Below are 19,626 nucleotides of genomic sequence, written 5' to 3' on the forward strand. Positions count from 1 at the left end.
GCTTGAAGTTTATGGTCTCTGAATGCTGGCTCCAACCAAGATGTCTCAGTGGCTTGTTTGCTCCTTGGCTCCTGGGAAAGAGGGCATTGAAACTCCCTCCACACCACATTTTGACTTTAAAATCACTTGCTTCTGAGAGTTCCCTTTCACTACGTGCACCAAAATGTCTTATCTTCAACAGGACTCAAACTGCTTCTGTCCTTGATATGGAGTAACTCAATATTCCCTTACCTGCTTTCCTGAAAGAGTAGAATCAGATCATTCAGACAAAAAGGCAGATAATATCTTTTTAGATTACACTGGACAGACAAAGAGTAGTCCTCCATTCTCCTGCCTCCTTTGTAATAGCCTAGCAACCTAAATTAGATTTCAGTCCTCTCCATGGGGAGGAGGCCAGTCGCCAGACTACTGACTGTTCTAGCAAGGACTCTTCCCCTCTCCTTCACCAAATATTACACTTCTCAGAAAAAGCATTTGAGGTTGGGGCAGAAGTACACAAGGAGCCCAGATTTGGAGCTGAGTTTACAGAGCTTGAAGTGAGGAAATTGTGCTTGTCATTTTTAAATCATCACTGGACATACATAAAGCTTCATGATGCTGTACCTTGAAAAGTCTGCTTTAGGTGGATTTTCCATCGGTGCTTCAGCTCATGCTCTCAGAGCCATGTGCACAGAGAGCTAATGAATCTAAGGTTCCCAATTCTCTTCTAGCCATCAGAAATCTAAATCTTGGACACCAGTGAATACTAATGATTTTGGAAGGCAAGAAAATACCTGTAGCTCCTCTGCATAATTTTGAGGAGCACTTTTGAATTGCTACACACTTCAAACAGGACATGGACAGAACAAACTCCTGTAACTATTATGCTTTGCAGCGAAAGTTGGCCGATTCAGTATTCTCACCATTGAGTCTACCTTCAGATACCATAGCAAATCATAAACATGATTAATTGGGCATTGGACCTCAGTCTGAAGGCTTATGTTGACCAGGGAACTGTTCTACTTTCTATCTCTTGTGGTAGGAAGTGTGGTCTCTCTAGCCGTCTTTCTTTAACAGCAAATCAGGGGCTGCATTTTGTTGAAAACTGAGGTTTAATTTTGCTTAAATAGGAAAGAGAACCCAAATATTATCCACTTTTAAAGGTTCCTATAAGCCACAGCATAGCTGGAAACACTGATAACCCAGCTAGATGGATGACAGACCGTGATCCAAACTTTATGCTTGCATCACCGAAGGTCTGCAGGGCTGCCTGTTTCCAAGAAGACAGGTAGAGGCCCCATGGGCTGAAAACACGTGCCCTTCTGAAGCAAGGAAATGCTGGAGCGTGAAAGCTTTCACTTCTACACCATTTCACGCTTGTCAGTTCCTGTGCTCATTCCCAAGAAAGAAGAAGAACAATGGGACAGAGAACAGGCCAGAAAACGGCTATGAGATTTCCTTGTCTTCTTTTTCCTAAGGACTAAGTCGCATCTCCAAATTAATACCCCATTAAATGACCACAATAATGTGTACAGTATTTGATCAGCCTACAGATAACACTGCACTCAACATGAGAAAGCAATTAATCAGAGCTGGATATAGAGGTAGAAGAAAATCTTGCCAAGTAGCAATCATATTTTATACCTGTCTTTGATATGCATTTTTATGCCTATTTTAGATGTGTTTGAGGGTCAATTTTAAGAAAAAGCTGTAAATATGTTTAAAGAAAAACATTTCTTAATACAGCAATCTAGAGGAAATACATGCCCAAGGGACACATTTTCCAAAAAAAAAAAAAAAAAAATATCCTCAACCATATGCTGCAAATACATGGAGAATTTCTCAGTAATGGAAAGCTAAAGCTTTGTGAAGATACTAATGTGTGCCAGATGGTAGTTAGGTAGTGAAGGGTTTCACACAAGCGGAGAAATCAGTCTCTTTGCTCTGTTACTAATGTGCAAGTATAGTACACACTGAGAAACAATCCTCCACGTGAAATCAAGATAAACTTTCTTCCATTCGGTAGAAGCAGGGAAGGAGCAGATTAAGCTTAACAACTTTCCTTACCAGAGCAAGATCTGCATTCTGGAAGCGTTTACTACTGGGCAGCGCTACCATGCTGGATACCGTAAGCAGTATCACTGAGTCTCGTAAGCAGTCAGTCCCACTGGGTGAATTTCACCTTTGAACCGAGCGGCACCACAGATGTATTAGGTAGTTAAGTTTCTCTCATAAACAGAGAAAAGACTGGAGTGGCCGGCAGTGTACTCCTAGCCCTTTCACATTCAGTCACTATTAAGCCTTTACAGTGTACGGTATAGTTTGCAACACTGAGAGGATCTTGTTTTCCTTTTTCCCATCGCACCATTTGTACCACTCTGACTGTGTAAACTGGTTTTGCTACAGTTTTAAGAGTCTTTCCCTCTATAGCCAGCATCTCTGTAGCTGGTACCTCTATGTTAGTATTAGCTAGAGTTTCTTATATATAAAAACCACAATCCCGCCTTTGTTTTAAAACAATCCATCTGAAAACTGCAGAGATGGTCTTTTTCAAACCGCTTTGTTCAGAGGAAATATTCAAAACTCAAAATAGACACACTTCAAAAAAGATCTGTTTTAGGTTGCTTCCACTGTTTGCAAAAACTCTTCATTTGGAGTGCTGTAACCAAGCATAAAACCATAGAACCAGCATAAAAGCTCCTAAGATCTACAGGCATGGGTAATGATTCAACAGGGCCGTGCTTTTATAACTACAGCTCAATTGGAAGTGCACTTGTAAAACAGAAAGAGATTTTTTCAGCTTTAAAACAAAGACAGGATTCAATACGTATTTGATGGTTGCTCTAATATGCACAAGTCATTAGGTTCTCAGAGGTTAAGACGTCCGCACACTATTCTATTAACAACTATAGCAACCTAATTAGACAATTAGTAGAAAAGGCTAAATCAATACTACAAAGAGAGAAAGGGATATGGCTAGGGGGTAAGATAAGGGCCCAATTCACTAAGAACTGAATGTTTTCAACGATAATTGAAGCTGCTTACAATTTTATGGAAGAATCTAGGCTAATCTCTTTGTTTAAACATGCGTCTCTTTCACCATTCTTCTCTGACCTTCTGCAGCAGATCTTCAGCCTGCTATCTTCTTCTTGAGTGTCAAAAGAGATATAATTGAACAGCCACCTGACCGGGCTTTGCGGTTTCTTACTTGTTTACAACCGACCATGGGAGACTGCCCTAGAAAAAGGATCCCACCTGCCAAATTCAGGAAGAGGCTAATGTCAGGAATACAGCAATAAAGGGCTTGATTCTCCCTTCAGTTACACTGCTACAGATAGGCAGTAAGTCCACCAAAGCGTGATGATTCATGGTGGTGTAAATCAGCTGAAAGAGGTAATCAAGCTGTAAGACTTTTTTTTGCACCTGGAGCTTCAGATGCCTTTGGATATATTTAACCCAGCAGAAGCACTCTAAGCATTCGCTTGATTGGCATCCTGACATATCGCAGTTCTGAGGTTTAATCTGAAATACCGTTTAGTTACATGTTTAACAGTAAAAGGCACCATTTATAAAATTTTAGTTTCCTCAAGAAAAAAAAATATCACTCAGAGCAGATGTAATATTTAGCAAATATGAGCATGTCTACCTAGACTGGTTCACTGTCTAGTGCTGGACTTCTTTACACTCCTCATGTGGAAGATCAACAGAAGTGACAAGCTCTTTTAGTATTTTGTCCTCATAGGTGAAAAGAAAGACTGACTGCAGAAATAGCAGTATTTCAACTGGACCCATAATGGGAAGAGCTGTCTCGCTTAGTGACTGTGGATCAGGATCTACCTGTGAAGAGTCACTGAAAAAATCTGTGAAAGATGCCACGAATGGGAATCAACGTTCATGTTGGGTCATCATTTTCAACTCACATTTGGCAGTGGGATCCTATTTTATGAGCTGGATTCATTCATGTAAGGACAGTAGAATGGACTTCTTTTGTAACCTATGTTACCTAGGACTGCAGCTTTTTTTCACTTTGTCACTCATTCGAACCATTTTTTTTCCTGCCTTCTCAGTCAAACCAAAATATCAACTTTGGATGAAGTTTGTATTGATATGGTAGCTGATTGGGATACAGGTTTGCTGCCTACAGCTATAACTGTGCAGCCTTCAAGCATAGTAGCAAAAATGCTAAGACACTTCTGGCATATTAACAATGGGCTCAAGGCCATTTTCTTTTTCTTTAGATTCAGCAGTATGGATTTTATTATTACTACTTGTTCTTTAATTACTGCTCTGTGCCTTGGTTATATACCAATTTCAACTGCAAGCTGTATGTGCAGACGAAACAATCGGTCTTTCACGCATTATGAAGTCTCAGCTTGCCTTTGATTTTGTATATTTCCCTAATTGGTTTTCATTATCATACTTGCAAACAAGTTTCACTTGCACATTTTCTATTTCCTGATTAAAAACAACATGGGAAATTTTATTTATTTCTTTATTTTAAATGCTGAACAGTACTGGTGTACCTCCAGTTATTTACATTCTGCTGCACTGAGTTATCACTGGTTCTGTTTGTACCTACATATTTTGCATGCATGAGGTGAAGGGATCGATCTAATGTGCATCATCGCAATTTCAAACTAGTCTACCTCTATTTATGTTCTAAACATATAGTTATTTTGCCCCAGCTCTAATGAACATTTAGTCTTGAACAGCCTGGAAGTAATTTCACAAGTAAGTTCTCATCCCACATGGAAATTCACCATTGACTTCATTGCAAACAACATCACACATCCTTGTGAGCACTTGTCATTGTTCAGGTTGCCGATAAGGAGAAGCTATTGCAAGATGAATCTAGGTTTGAATTTGATTTCATCATTTACTCTTCAATAATTCCTCCAGAAGACACTTTGCACTCCCAGTGCCAATGTAATCCACTTTCAAACAAAGAACAAAGTGGTGCAAAGAACTGCAACTGCAGATTAACAGCTGCCTGGAGGGAAACTGCTTCCCTAGGCTGGCAGAAATGCTTCTTTTCAGCTTTGATCACCTAATTTGTTGTGCAAATTCCATTTTTTACAGACCAGGCACCATGGAGTATTGTGATACTGCAAGAACGGATAACATAAATGATTCACTGCAGAAGTGACCGAAACTTTCTTAACTCAGGGTGTAACCCAATCTCAACTGACATGGGTAATGATTAATTTTTCTTAAGAGAGGTCTCTCTATCACCCAGGGACAGTTCTGATCCTTTCCCAAAGCTATCGTTGACTAGCTGCTGGAGCAGTCGTGATACCAGCCTGAATACCTCATGAGTGGGATGTGAGCTATCTTGTTTTTCCCAGGGAACAGATAATATGCATCACTGTATCCAAGTCTTTCTTTGTCTGTGTATTCAGATGAAGCAAGCTCTTAATCATGCCTGCTGGAGTGCCAGTAAAATAAACCATCTTAAGCAGTTTTGAGAGAGGACTAGAAAAGAGGGAATGCAAATGAAGAGGCATTACTTATTTTCACTTGTGATTAGTGAATTAGGCCCTCAGATGGAAGACAAAACAAATAAGAAAAGGTTAATGGCTCTTTGACTAGAGGAACTACTGGTTAACACAAGGTTCCAGGGAGACTTTTTGAAAAACACCCATAAACTGACCATACACTGTGTTGTAAGACATTTCATGATCAGGTGAAGCAGTTGAAATGTCTATGAACAAAATAAATTGGGAAAAAAAAACAAAACAAAACATTAAGTAAGACAAAAAATATGAAAATACTTAAAAGTTAAGTAAAAAGTAATTCCTCCAAAATGGATTTGTGTCGCTAAATAAAAAAACTATGAACTTTCTTACCATTCAGGGCTACGAAGGAATCTGAAAGACAAATAACAGAGAAAAAAAGTCATTATTTCTCTCTCACTTTTTTCCTTTTTAGTACTTTACTGCTAGCAATCTTTCATGCTTCAGCTGATATCTGTATGTATGTGATTATTACACCAAAAACCTGTGCAAAATGAGTATTCAGAAATGCCTGAAAACAACACCTGACTTTAAACTCATTCATGGCTGGACCCACACAAGTAACACCAAACAGGAAGCCCAGCTTTCTCCCTGGCATGCTTTTTTTTTTCTTTCTTTTTTTTGCAAGGTCAAGTCCCGTTCCAGTGTAAGGCACCATAAATGATGCAGCCAGTATCATGAGTTGATGAGGACGAAACTCACATGATCCAAGACCTCATGAAGTAGTAAAACCAGCCAGATGAACATCCACCCCTGTGCAATGTCAAGGTTCGGTGTACCATTTAGAGCTCAAGAGCTATTTAAGCAGGGTATTTGCTCTTTGCTAGCTGCACAGGGATCTTTCTCCATGAGCACAACTTGCCCTTTCTAAATCACTTCTTCCCCTTTTATGTGCAGCTGATGTTTGATGGACTCCACTGCTGTCTAACCTATTTGCCCAAGAAGAGCAGAAATAAGTTGATAGTTGAAAAGGGCTAAGTTGTACCAGCTGGGAAATGACCTAGTTTTGGTGCTATACTGTTTCACAGGGAGGACAAGAGGGATTGTGTGTATATCTCCTTCAAAAAACTTAGAGACAGTGTAAGTGACCCTGTCTTAGGGGACAGGCAGAGGGAGGTGTAGCTGAGACAAAGGCATGTAGTGGCAGAAATCCTTGTAAAACCACAAGCACAATTATCACAGTAGTAACTGAGGCTTGAACAAGGACAGGTTCTTTGTTCAGTACTTGTAAGCATTTCAGTGCCAAACATAAATGTTTATGCTTCCAGCTCTTGCTGTCAGTATGTAAGGTTTATCATTAAAATTTCTTAGGCAGAAACAGTGGTGCTTGACTCTTAACATTGCCACGTTTTCCAGCCTATGTGTAAAATTCACTAATATTCACAAGCACGGCAACTCCCACTTACTGATTCAGAACAAAAGCTGAAGATATATTTCATTGTCTCCCTGATCTGCATAGGAGTGCAATTCAAGTCACAGTCTACACCAAGAAACCAAGCTCCTTCTTCACATCTACATAAACAACCCAGCCACCATGACTGATAGAGACAATGAACAACCAATTCATTATTTCGTTGCTGTGATCAATATCCTCTAGAACAGAAGTCTTCTCATTATATAAAGTCCAGAGTTTGAATAAATCACACCAACTGGGCTATTTAAATACATCTAAACAACAGTTTCATTTCTGTCATCTTTAGCTTCATCTGCATCTGCATCTTTAACTTCAGTTGCAATCCCTGCTGTGGCTTACACTGCTATAAAGGAACATCCAATGTCTAACTGGTAATGGTGATTTTATGGCATTCAGAAAGATGCTGTTACACATGGTAAAAAGAAGGCAAAAGCTTTACTTACTTTGGCAGTCCCCCAGGCCATCTGTATTGCCATGTTCTACGTCCTGCTCAAACACCAGCCTAAATAATAGAAAGAAACATAACAGCATGAGTAACAACTGTCACAGGACTACCAGAAAAAAAATTGTCGCATCTGCAGCTGAAATAAAAACACATCATGAAACTGGACATTTCTTTGAATCTTTCGTAAAGTGTAAAAAAAAAAAACAACACACAAACAAACTGGAAACTTAGGCCTTCAAATTGTTTGTCATCAGGAAGTGATTCCTCGGCTTCTTCTTTGAAAACCCACTGTGTATCTTTTTGTCAAGGAAGGCAAACATTCATATCTTTTTAAATTGTTAACCATAAAAAAAAATGACATTGTCAGGAGCAATTATGATCCCACCTTGACTTGTCCATACAGCACCAATACTTTGACATAAGAAGGAAGCTAACCTACGAGTTAGGTACTGTGCTGGGGCAACATAATCTGCATTTTCAAAATTATTTAAGTATTGCATCGGAAAAGGTTGCAGGTCATAAGGTCCAGAGATCACACAGTGAATTACAATGGATCTAAGGGCCTCGACTGATAAATATGTATAGGCTTTCCTAGCTGGCATGCCCAACTTAGGCTTTTAACCTGTGCCAGACATTTTGTGAAGCTGCTTTTCCAAGTTCCAAATATGGTAAAAGAGGAGTGCAAGAACCTTGGAAAACATCCAATACAAGCTTTTGTCTACATCAGTTAGGATCTTGCTGTTGAGGCATAATTATCCCTGCATACACATAATTCCCAGAACTGTGTTCTTAAAACTCCTGCTCAACTGTCACCTACTCCAGGAAGGCACCTGTTGTCTTGCTGGGTTTTTAAATACTTCCAGTGAAGGAGACTCCATAACCTCTCTGGGAAGCCTGTTCTAGTGCTATGTCACCCTCAAATAAGTTTTCTTCTCATGGTCAGATGAAACTTCTCATAAAGCAGAAGAGCCACTTTTGATGGTAAGGTGTATAAGCCCCCTAAAACTTGTCCTGGCCAAGAGCAGAAGTCTCAAGTACTTCAAGAATGCTGAGAAACCCTTACATGCACTGAAGTGCACTTTAATGTTATTCTACAAAAGGACCAGTTCCCACTTCTGTGATAAAGTATATTCAGACAGATAAAGCTACAATATCCACAATGGACAAAACAACTGGAATTTAAACAGCTAATTAAGACCATGGAATAAACAAAGGAATGATAACTCATCCAGTACAGAAGTAGGCTTAAGTTGGATTGGCTGTGAGGCTACTGTGGTTGTGCAATGTTTGTGCTACACTGGAGTTAAGCTGTATTTTCAGAGTGTCAGATGTAGCCCAGGAATATGATGTTTGAAACAGATCTGCTCTCTATAAGGAGACTTAGGTAATCGTATTTAAACAAAACTTCACAGAGTTTCTATTATTATGAAATAATTAAATTCTACTGTTAAGCAAGGGGAAATCCAGCCCTTCTCTGAATCTACTTCAAGGTTTTTCTGTGTCCTGTGATTCCTCTTAGTAATGCACAGTAAATTAGAAGGACTGGTTTTGTTTCCAGTGGACAAATTGCTACAGTAATCTGATTTGGATTCTATTGCCTCTTTAATCAGCTGTGATGGCTCCAGTGTGGGCTGGTCCAGACACAGCCATCCAGTTCCCTCTTTTCAACAACACGTGGGCTTTAGTACAGCTCTTTCATTTTCTTCTTCCTCTTCTTTCAGCAGTTACCAGTCAGCTGAGAGTTTACACCAAAAAAAAAAAAATAATCGTGAGAAATTTCAGAGAATGCAAACCGGGCAGGAGCTAACACTTCACACATTTTTCTTCCCCGAGAGCCCCACATTTCAAAAAGCTCAGTCCAAGTCCCCCTGGCGCCACTGCCACTGCCTCGTACTTTTCCAGCAGGAGTCATTACTCACTTAGCACCAAGGACCAGCTGTGTGCACGCCCCACTCTCCTTCACCCAGCCGCAGTAGGGGTCTCTGGATGCTATGCAGGCCCTTGAGAAAAAAGCAGAGGAAGCATTTTGGATTGCTCTCATGCCTGGCACGCAGGCTTCTGACAAGAGATTAAGTGCTGGCCAAAGTACGTACTTTTTGCATTTGCCATGACGCTCACATCGCCCCAGGGGAACCTTGATGACACAGGTGGAGAAGGCAACGTAAAGGGCACTGCTGGGTTTGTCAAGCTGCATGGCCACAATACGCTTGTCTTCCATGCCATCGTAACTGCACCTGATTTGACACAGTGAGAAACAGTCACAAAAGAGTTCTGCTGGGAAACCAGATGAAAAACTGACGGTTCCTCAATCAAAGGAAACAATGACCAGAAACAGAACCTGAACAAGACAAGGTGAAAGAATAAACAGCCACTAAAAACACTAATAAAAAGACATACAACTAAGTATTAAAGGGCATGGTTCAAGGGAAGGAGGGGTGGAGAGAGACTGCAAACCAGACATGCTTTCTAAGAGCCCTTCAGTTTTTCAGTTTATTCTTCTCCAGCACTCAAAGTAATTGAAATTTCTGCATGCTTATGGCCCACTTCAGTGTCCCTTCAGGCATATTTAAGGAAGGTTAAAATGCCAGAAATTTCCCTTGGAGATTATCTTGCTGGTTGATGAGTTATTTGGAGAGGAATCGTGCTTTTTATAGGATTAGAAAAATAATCTTCCTCTGCAGAATTTCTTTCAATGATCTGTCAGCTGCTGCATAGGATAGGCTATTGTCTGTACATACTGGGTGAAAAATATTTTATTTCAATGTAGAGGCTGATAACCAGACATCCCTCCAAACAATTTAAAACTACTCAAAAAAAACTTGGCTTCTCTACCTACTTCCCTTTTCGTGGGACAACTTACTGTCCGGGAAATCAGAAGTGTCAAAAGTTACCCATACACGAGTAAAAAGAATCAGATACACACTTTTCAGGATTGTAGATGTTCATCTCCTCCAGGAAAAGGCTGTCATTTAGGAAACCGCTGTTTCCTGTCCGTGCCAAGAACTTCAGGATGATTCCCTTCTCTGATCCCAAGAAAACCACAGTGTAGTTCTTATATGGCCCCGCAGCAGAGTCGACAGCAATTTTGGTCAGGCGGTATCTGGAATAACAATACAGCATCTTGCATCATAGGGATTAGACTGCTGCTTATTTTATCACTTTTTCCACTTAAAATATCTGTGAGACAGCCTTTGGGAGATCATATAACATATTTAAGCACTTTTTCTAGCTGAATAACCCTGTAAGTCAACACAGACTGCACCAGTTTGGCTGCCCAAATGGTAGGGAATTTCCATGTGCTTGTGTGCATGTCCAGATGTCAGTTAGCAAACATATCTGCAGCAGCAAACCTCAAGCAGAAGGCTGGAGAACTGTTGAGAGGCTGAGGCAATTTAGGAATTACCCTGCCAAACAAAAGCAAAGTACCAGCTTGATGTCTTCTACAGGCAGGGAAAGAAAATCAGCATTGCGATTTTTGTTTTAAATTTTTTAATTTCAAGCTCCACCACATTAAGAAGAGGAATAAGTATAATGGATCTCCATTCAATTTTTTTGTCAGGAAAAGTTGTGTTAGTGCAATGCTGAGAAGCTAAATTTCATTTTCTTTGACTAAAAATAATCACGTAGCAACCACTAACTGATTGTACTGCCAAAATGGTATCTAACTATGGGATCACAGAATTTATTGAGAGTGAGTGCTGGTGATTTGATACCATTGGTTACCTGGTACTGGAAGTCAAAAAAAAGCACTGTGCAGAGCATGTTGCCCTCACCTTTGGCCAGACACACATAACTAAAATGCAGCATGGCAATATTGCATGGCAATGCAGCTGGGTAATATTGCATCAGGGCTTTGTGAACCCCATTTCTGTATTGAAGTCTTGATACAAAATTCCACCCTTGTACAGAGGAAGAGAGGAAAATAGGGCAAATTTTTTCGAATTACTCCATTTACAACTGAATGGTAGGTAAGTAGTTTAGTGATCACAGCATGACATGGGAACATATTTACAGAGGGAGAGTATGGAGTATTTGAGGCTTGCTGATTTATGAGTCTTGGTTCAAATCTCCTCTTCATTATTTTTCTGTTGTAATAGAAAGGATACAGATTTTGTGGTTAGTTTTCACTGTACACTTCTCTAAACAGTAATACATACCAGTATATAACAGAACAGACATCTTCATATCCTGTGAACATATCCTGGCAGGCGTGCTTGTATCCTGTATACGTATCCCTGGGCTATCTGTTGATCCTTGCCTGAAGTTTTCTACAGAGCTGTCTCAAACACTGACCCATAAGCCAAGAGGCAGGTCAACCTTCCCTGCGCTGCATTTCCTCCACAATCCAGTTTTACCACAGAGTACTTGGAAAGGATTAAGTGTTTTTCCTATCTTGGAAACTGCTCAGGGAGTTCTACAGCATCTGCTCAGCGCTACCATCTTTCCTATCTGGAGTCATGCCCAGCATACCATGGGTGTCTGCAGCATTTGAGAGTATTGTAAACAAGACCATTAGCACAACCTGACAGCCACAACTGGAAGAAGAGTCCATTTGGTGGTACTTACCTGACCATCGTTCTCAGGAACCAGGGTCGATTGATAATGGAAGGTACAGCCTCATCCATCAGTGGGTGTGTTTTGATGAAGTTCAGAGTATCATCTGGGAACTCACTAGAGGATGAGTATTTTTCTAATGATGTAGAACCAGCACAACAACCTGGTCTAAATAAAACAAGAATGTAAAGTGAGAACACTTGCTTGATACATGTGTAAATCTCCTTTCTGTAACAACTGTCATGACACCCTCAGTGAAATCTGGAGTGCATTGCAAGCGTTTAAATGAAGGATTGAGAAGTATGTTGGGCTTGTTCTGACCCTCAGGGAAACCCCAGACCCTGCTCTAACTGCCACTCAAAGGTACTTCCAAGATGCACAAACACACTTTTTTAGCAGGAGTTTGAAACACATGGATTTTAGTCTATTCATTCACATGGAGCCTAGCTACTGTTTGTTTGTATTTGACTTGATGCTGTTTACTGGCATAGATGTTCTCTGATCTGCATCTTGCCTACCTGACTGTTCTTCCATAAAATAAAATTAGTCTTCAGCATACAGAGAGAAATTGCTTTTATAAAATGGGTGGAAGGATGCTGCCTTCAATATTGTCTGGTAGAAAGAGGTCTTGAAGAACAAAACCCAGCAAACACCCATGTGAGCATCAGTTTTATCCTTTAAGTAGGTCTGGACAAGAGAACTTAAGTGTTAGAGCACATGAAGGACTTCCACTGAGACACTGTTGAGTCATTTTGGACAATTTAAATGCAAATCTAGTTGCTGCATTCCTAAAACCTGCCCTCCTCTTCGAGCCAACTTAACCTTCCTGCCTCAACAGGTAAGCCTCATAATTCTTTTGCCCATTATTAAGATTTTGTGGATTATTTTCTCCAATTTCATTTGATCTAATTTCCTGGACCTCAGCCTTTGAACCGCTGTGAGACGAAAAGACCAAAGATGGGTCATCCATGTGTAAACACTCTGCAGAGTTCAATCTTCATCTGATCTAAAGTGGGTAGAGCCATTGACATCAATGGAGTAATGCTATCTTGAACATATATGCCACTCAGATTTAGATGAATGTTCAAACCTTAGGTAACTAAACGTTATGTGGGTAGGAAGGGACTAACTTCGTCAGTGCCTTTAGTCCTGCACTGTTCTGTGTGCTTGCCAGGTCCAAAATATTCTGATTATTTTGTAACTACATATAGAATTTACAATAGGGGATAAATCAAGGTCATCACTAGGTCCTTGCAAAGGCACTGATTCAATAGGTGAAATTCTCTAGGGAGCAGCATATGCTTTCTGGCACCACAGTGCCTAGACTTTCTCCATATCTAATCTAGAGGCTTATTTCTTCCTAAATCCTAATCACATGATTGGATTAACCCTATTTTAATCTCAAGAGTGGCTCAGTTGAGTAAACATAAAATTGAGTAAACCCTCCTCTTCATCTCAGCAAAAAAGGGAAGCAAGGCCCCTGAAATTTTCCAGCATGTCTCTGAGAAATGTTAGGATCAACAAGAGCATTAATGTTTCTGCATCATCTGAAGATATCCAAACAGAAATGACCCTATTTCAGAGTCATCTTTTGCCTCTCTTCTGAATTTCAACATGAATTACAAGTAATGATTATTTTATTTAGCAGACTGATGGCCAAGCACTGTATTAAACATTTCACTCATTCAGTTCACATTATCTCCTACTGACTTAAAAGAAGCAGCACTATCCCATCTTCAGCTGTTAGCATGCCATTGGACTGTTTCACAAACTTTCTCTTTTCCCTTTCCACTGACAAGAAGGAACATTATTCTTTGTCCTTGTCCTTCTTCCTTGCCAATATTTTATGCAGGACTACCATGTTCAGGTAAATGACCTTAGAATTCTCAAGCCATCTGCTCTGACAAAGAAAACCATCAAGTCAGTGAGTTATTGAAGCACAGCAAAAAGGAGAAGAAAACCAATGCAGGCAGGTGCCTTTCTAGGGTTCAGACTGAAAACAGACACAGAACTGATGAGACTTTTTCAGGCACTTCCAGGTTCTTCTCCTGACTGACAGCCCCAGAATAAGCACAGCACAGGGACAGTATACTTGACAAATCTCGAACATGATGGGCCAAATCTGGACTTATGTAGAAGCCTAGTTGCCACCACAAAGCTTTAGATTTTTTTTAAATTCATGAAAGACATCATAGATGATATAAAACATATAGTAAAGTGGTAGCACTACTCTAAGTTAATTTCATCTATTTATTTACATCATATTCTCAGAGCAAAATGCCACTGGTGAAAATAGGTTAACGAAGGGCTGTCAATAATAACTAACAAAATGGATGCACGTAGGAAATACGAAGAGAGTATAAAAATAGATCTACATGCAAACAGGAGAGAAGTGAAATTGGAAAAACAGCTCAGAAGGAATGAGATAAAACAAGTCTCCATTCTAATGGAATGCTGCTCCTCCTACTCCTGTCCTCCCAAACCAGATACATTTTCTGTGTCAAGTAAATTGTATGTTAGACCAGAATTAGTGCAGCTTTTCTATGAGATACACTCTTTACTGAACCAGTATGCAACAGGTAACTTGTACCACTATTCAACTGGCTTTTATTCTGACCAAGTGCATCCAAATCTGGCTTGCTTTACATTACACAAACCTGGCTTTAGTGGGAAAATTCTCACTTCTGCACAAATGCAATTTAACTGATATTTCACTTCCACTATATGTATCTTCATCCATATCTGTACTTTAAAAGGCTATTCAGATTGTCAAAGACTCTGCACGCAGCAGCAGAATATTACTACACATAAGGCATACCTGGGTTTGGGCACTCTTTCATCAGGAACCGGTGTCCATGTGGAGTCTGGAGACTTTTGTTCCTTGAATCTCCCAGTGAATACACTGGCAATGTCAAGCATGTCATAGGCACAGACTGCAGAGCCAGGGATGCTGCAAAGTGATATTTTCCAGAAATTGTTACTCACTCTGCAGTTATGCATAAAATCCTGAGAGAAAAACATGCTGTATAGAAGTCTTCCTGTCACAGGCTACTCAATTCTGAACTCTGTAACCTCTGAGTATTGACAGGAAAAGCCAGCTCCATGGAAAAGACTGAAATGTACCAATCAGCAGACAGCTCCTGCCAGCACAATTTGTTTCAAAGCCTCTATAGAGAGAATTAATTGCAGCAATCTTGAAAAGGGAACAGAATCTGGAAAACTCTGTGTATGAATGGTAATGCATGAGGAGTAGCAGCTACTCTCATTGAAAGCCCATTATTTGGAAATTTAAGTTCTTGTAAGTCACAACATTTTCTCAGTATGAATTCTCACAGTCCCTGTCATGCCTCAAAAGTACCTTGTAGACAGATCAGAAGTTGGAGCTGATCAAACTGGAAGTGCACTGCACTGTGTAATTTGCATTTCCACATTATTACTCCACCCTCTTATAGCCTCATCTCCATCAGGTTTTCCCAGTGGAAAGAAGTTAACTGTGCTCAGCAATTTGCTTAACTCAATCACTCAGTGAGGTGTAAAGAGCTTGTAGAAGCAAACACAATTGTATTTTTAGATGATAAAGTTGTAAATTTGCAAGCAAGTGCATGGTAGCTTTGTCTAAACATAATTACAACCTTACCTACTTACTTTCTGAAAAGCTTAGGATTTTCCCATGGTCACTCACTTGGAAGCATGAATTATTCATTTATCCACCTTTCATTTTTTACACATTAACTACTATATTCATGTCTGATTTCTCTGCTTGATTTTATCAGATAAATAGCATGAACCTAACTGGCTGAAGTCTTTCAATCCTGCTTTTAGCTAGTAGGCTATTACCTACCAAAGAGAAAACGTAGGAACTGTAATACTGTTTCAGAGAATAAAGTTAAACTTATAAGGGCGCAAAAATTGATAAGGAAATGATTGTTTGAATATTGAGAGATTCTGAAATGCTTATTACTGAACGAAACAACAGGTAGGGAGACAATAATAGTACAACTTCGATCTCCACAGGCTGGGTGCTTATATGGAAGGAAACTTACTTCAAACCTTTTCACTAACGTGATACTAAACAGCGATAGTTATAAGGAGAGGCAGCCACTTGTATTTTGATGTAAGGGTTAGTTGGGGGTGTACTTGGCTGCAAACAGGACCACATCCTAAGGCACAGCAACACCCACTTCTGATAGGTCTTGCATACTGTGAATTTAGCACTAACTCAAAAACAACCCTCCAGGCTTAGTACTTAGATGTGCAGAGAACTGTCCTCAACACGTTTCAAAGTGATGGAGGGATCACTACTGAGAAGGCTGCAAAATCCTTTTCTATGGGGGATAGCAATTAGCAAGTTCCACGGCACCATTAAACAATGTGGATGGAGGACTGTGGGTCACAGCCAAGCAATTTCTTATGCACTAACTACAAGCCATCACCAGCTCCCACCCTGGCTGATATCAGATTGAATTGTGGGATCTTTTCCAGATCACTTTAGGAGGATGTTCTTGTTCTAGAGATGAAAGGCATGTGCTGAAGCTTTTCCTCAGACAACGAGGAATGAATGAGAGAGAAGTGTCCATGTCAGAGGTAGGTCTGTTTTTGAGATGCCCCCAAGGCTACGTGCCTTTCTGTCATTTCCAATGCCTGGCAAAAAATGGTGCCCATAAATAGGATCTTGATTTTAGAACCATGTGCTTAGATTCTAAAACACAGGATTTAAAGTAAATGATTGTTCATGACACACCACAGGAAATACTAGCAGAGTAGAAAGACATCTCAATTTATAGGTAATCTCAGGATACAGTATATTTGCTGCTGATGATTCTCCATTTGCTTGTTTTTATTAGGAAATTTTGCACAAGAAGAGATCATCTTAATTTAAAATTTTATTCCCTGTGACTTAATTTTTCTCTTGAAGTTCCCATTATTTTCATGTCAAGAGAAGTGATTAAAAAATAGAGGGCTAGGCTTACTCTCATTTGAATTCAGCTTTGTGCATGATCTTACTATGGCCAGGCTTTGACAAAAGGTGGCAAGTGTGCAGTAAAACTAGATGAATTTCAGCAATAAAATTCCCCTTTCAGCTCAAGCATTACCCTGTGAATCAGCAATATATCTCTTAATTAGACTATGAATGCTTTTCTAACTTCTCCATGAGACCTTGATAATTAAGATAGTTACTACTATAATAACTTCTGGAGAAACACATATAATGTATAACAGTAATAAATTCTTAACATGTGAACTGAAGCATTTGGAAACCACATGTACAATGAAACACAGGTGCTTGAGGAATTACTCCCCTCCCTGGTACCTCTTTGCTGTGTTACGGCTCTGCTTAAGCAAGACTGGGACTCCTGAGTGTCAATTCTGCAGCATGAAGACATGCTGATGTGGTGAGCAAAAGGAATAGTCTTTTTGTTTAGCAGAGCTCCTCCTTCCCTCTTGCTCTCAAAAAAAACATCATGGGTGCAGCTCCAGGGAGGTAAAAACTAGTAAGACTGGCTGGCTAAGCGTGAGGAGTTCAAGACATCCCTCTATGAAAATAAATTGTCAGAGAAGGAATTGACACACTTTGAAGCTCTATCCTGCCTCTGCTTCTCCTGTTCTGATCTGGAGAACTTCCTCTGCAGCCTGCAACAAGGCTGAGGTCCGTGGCTTTCCCAGGGGAGAATACAAGAGCCAATAGAGATCCACGAAACACAGAGAAATAGGATGCAAATGAGACAGACCCAGTCCTCTCTTCGCAAGAAAGGAAAACTGTATTTTCTCTTTGTATTAACATTCTGAGACTTACGCTCTGCAAAACTTCTTGGCAGCTGGTCTGAATTATTCTCACGTAAAGAAAATGTCCAAGGAACACGTCCAGACAGTAAATGTTTGAAAGCTGTTCTAAATTATCAGATATAAAATGTAGTAAGCAATGCCAGGGTATCTTAAAATGAAACACAAACTATTGGTAAGTGCACGGTACATAATAATTACATTGTATGAGCAATTGCTTCTTGGATCTTTATAGAGTAAGAAGAAACTGCAATGAAAAGCAAAACGTAAAGGAAACAAAAGATTATTGCTCCTATTACCTGTTATATGGAGTGGAGAAGGTTGCTAAAACAACATCCCGGCCATTGAAATGGATAACATCTGTAACTGCCTGCAGTATGTTGAAGTAGAAGTGTGAATCACCCGGAACTGAGCAGTTCAAACGAGCCTTGAGGAAGGAAGTCCACTGTTTTTCCAGCACTCTCTGAGATCCTCCCATATCATTTTTGCAAACCTGAGCCACCCTCGGGAAAACTACCTGGAAGCAGTATAGCAAGAATATTAGAGAAAATGAAATGTTTAACTCAAAGACTGTAGGAATTCTGCATTTGAAACATTTGAAACAACACAGCAAGGTGCTTAATTTAATCCCATGTTTCCATAATCTGTGGCAATAAGAAACTGAGAAAATTCAGCTTTGGAACAGCATGTTATAGATGATAAGGCTGTGGCATTTAATACACAGCCATAAATCCTTCAAGAGATCTGTTCTCAACCCAAATAAAACTCATTTCCATACAGACTGCTTAGCTTTCTATTTCCCCAAACAATAGCACATTTTATATTCACAGTCTCTGCAACCCACACTGCCTGCTCCGACTCTGGTATTTTCAGCACTTAAAAGCTATGCAAATCTTGCTGGGCTTTTATTCCTCCCCTTCACCTTTCTGACCTTGGTCAGTTTCTCTGACTGCTTAGTCAGAAACCTATTGTGAAATTCACAAAAATGCAGTAAATGTTTAATTATTTTTTGAAGAATGGCAGACCACAAAATTTCTCCCCTCGATTACTCAAATTCAGATTTCTTAAAGACAAATACTGCCTTGCTTTAGAAGCCATTTTAAAGCACACTGAAGGTAGCACATTTGCCTTGTGCTTTTTATGACTGGGAAAAGAGATTCCAGCCTAAGTCACCACTGTCAGAAACCACCCTGTTTCCTTTCAAGACAGTGCGATGTTTCACTCCTGCCCACCTTTTGGCTTGAGCAATAGGAAACTTCTCAAAATGATGACCCTGTCATCATGATTTATGGTTTTCATTTCAAGGTCATTCCTAATAGCACCAGTCCAAGAATAGCATATGTTTTTCTCCTCCTGAATGTCACTAAGTCATCTGAGGCAATGTTTTCACCCTTACCTTTCCCATGCTGTTGTACTCCACTGCTATTTCCCGGAAGAAGAAGTAAATATAATTGCCGTAGTCCACTGCCTGGACAAAGTATGGTTCTAGGAAAAAGACAAGACATTCCATGTGCAGCATATAGCATGCAAGCACTATGTGTGCAGAAAGAAGCATTCACATTAAGTGCTGAAAATTTAAACCCCACGTGAGGCAAGCCTGTCTAGTTTGCAGAACTGAGAGGAGCTCCTGCTTGGGACGCAGCACCATTGGGGGCCAGCCTGCAGAAAACTTCTGCAAGGCTGTCAAGTGTTTGCCACTGCACATCTGCACAGCATGGTGGGCAAAGAAAGGAGAAGAGGCAGTGTGTAGTGCATGCCTGGGGCTTCAAACACAGCTCTTTATGGCCTGCAGGCTGTACGTGAAGGGAACAAGCCATGTTAGTGTTTCTGCTCATACATGTCTGCAGCAACAAGCAAAGTGGGACTGCTAATGTCAACACCTGGCAAAACATTTCTGCATGCAGAAAAAGCCTTCAAACTATGGCTTTACTCACTGTTAA

General features: G+C 40.1%; 1 protein-coding gene across 1 annotated transcript in view; it reads right to left on the bottom strand.

Moving 5' to 3' along the window:
- The window catches only part of SEMA6A (semaphorin 6A), a gene marked incomplete at both ends in the record, with an annotated part of 60,146 nt that overhangs the window by 24,083 nt on the left and 16,437 nt on the right, over window positions 1-19,626 (bottom strand). Inside the window, 10 exons of the mRNA XM_079548592.1 lie at window positions 5,630-5,680; window positions 5,826-5,846; window positions 7,350-7,408; window positions 9,271-9,351; window positions 9,445-9,585; window positions 10,275-10,451; window positions 11,918-12,073; window positions 14,724-14,855; window positions 17,986-18,203; window positions 19,083-19,171. Coding sequence (XP_079404718.1) covers window positions 5,630-5,680; window positions 5,826-5,846; window positions 7,350-7,408; window positions 9,271-9,351; window positions 9,445-9,585; window positions 10,275-10,451; window positions 11,918-12,073; window positions 14,724-14,855; window positions 17,986-18,203; window positions 19,083-19,171 — 1,125 coding nt within the window. The remainder of the gene's footprint in view (window positions 1-5,629; window positions 5,681-5,825; window positions 5,847-7,349; window positions 7,409-9,270; window positions 9,352-9,444; window positions 9,586-10,274; window positions 10,452-11,917; window positions 12,074-14,723; window positions 14,856-17,985; window positions 18,204-19,082; window positions 19,172-19,626) is intronic.

Source organism: Tetrao urogallus (genome assembly GCF_951394365.1).
Source record: "Tetrao urogallus genome assembly, chromosome: Z".
NCBI lineage: Eukaryota > Metazoa > Chordata > Aves > Galliformes > Phasianidae > Tetrao > Tetrao urogallus.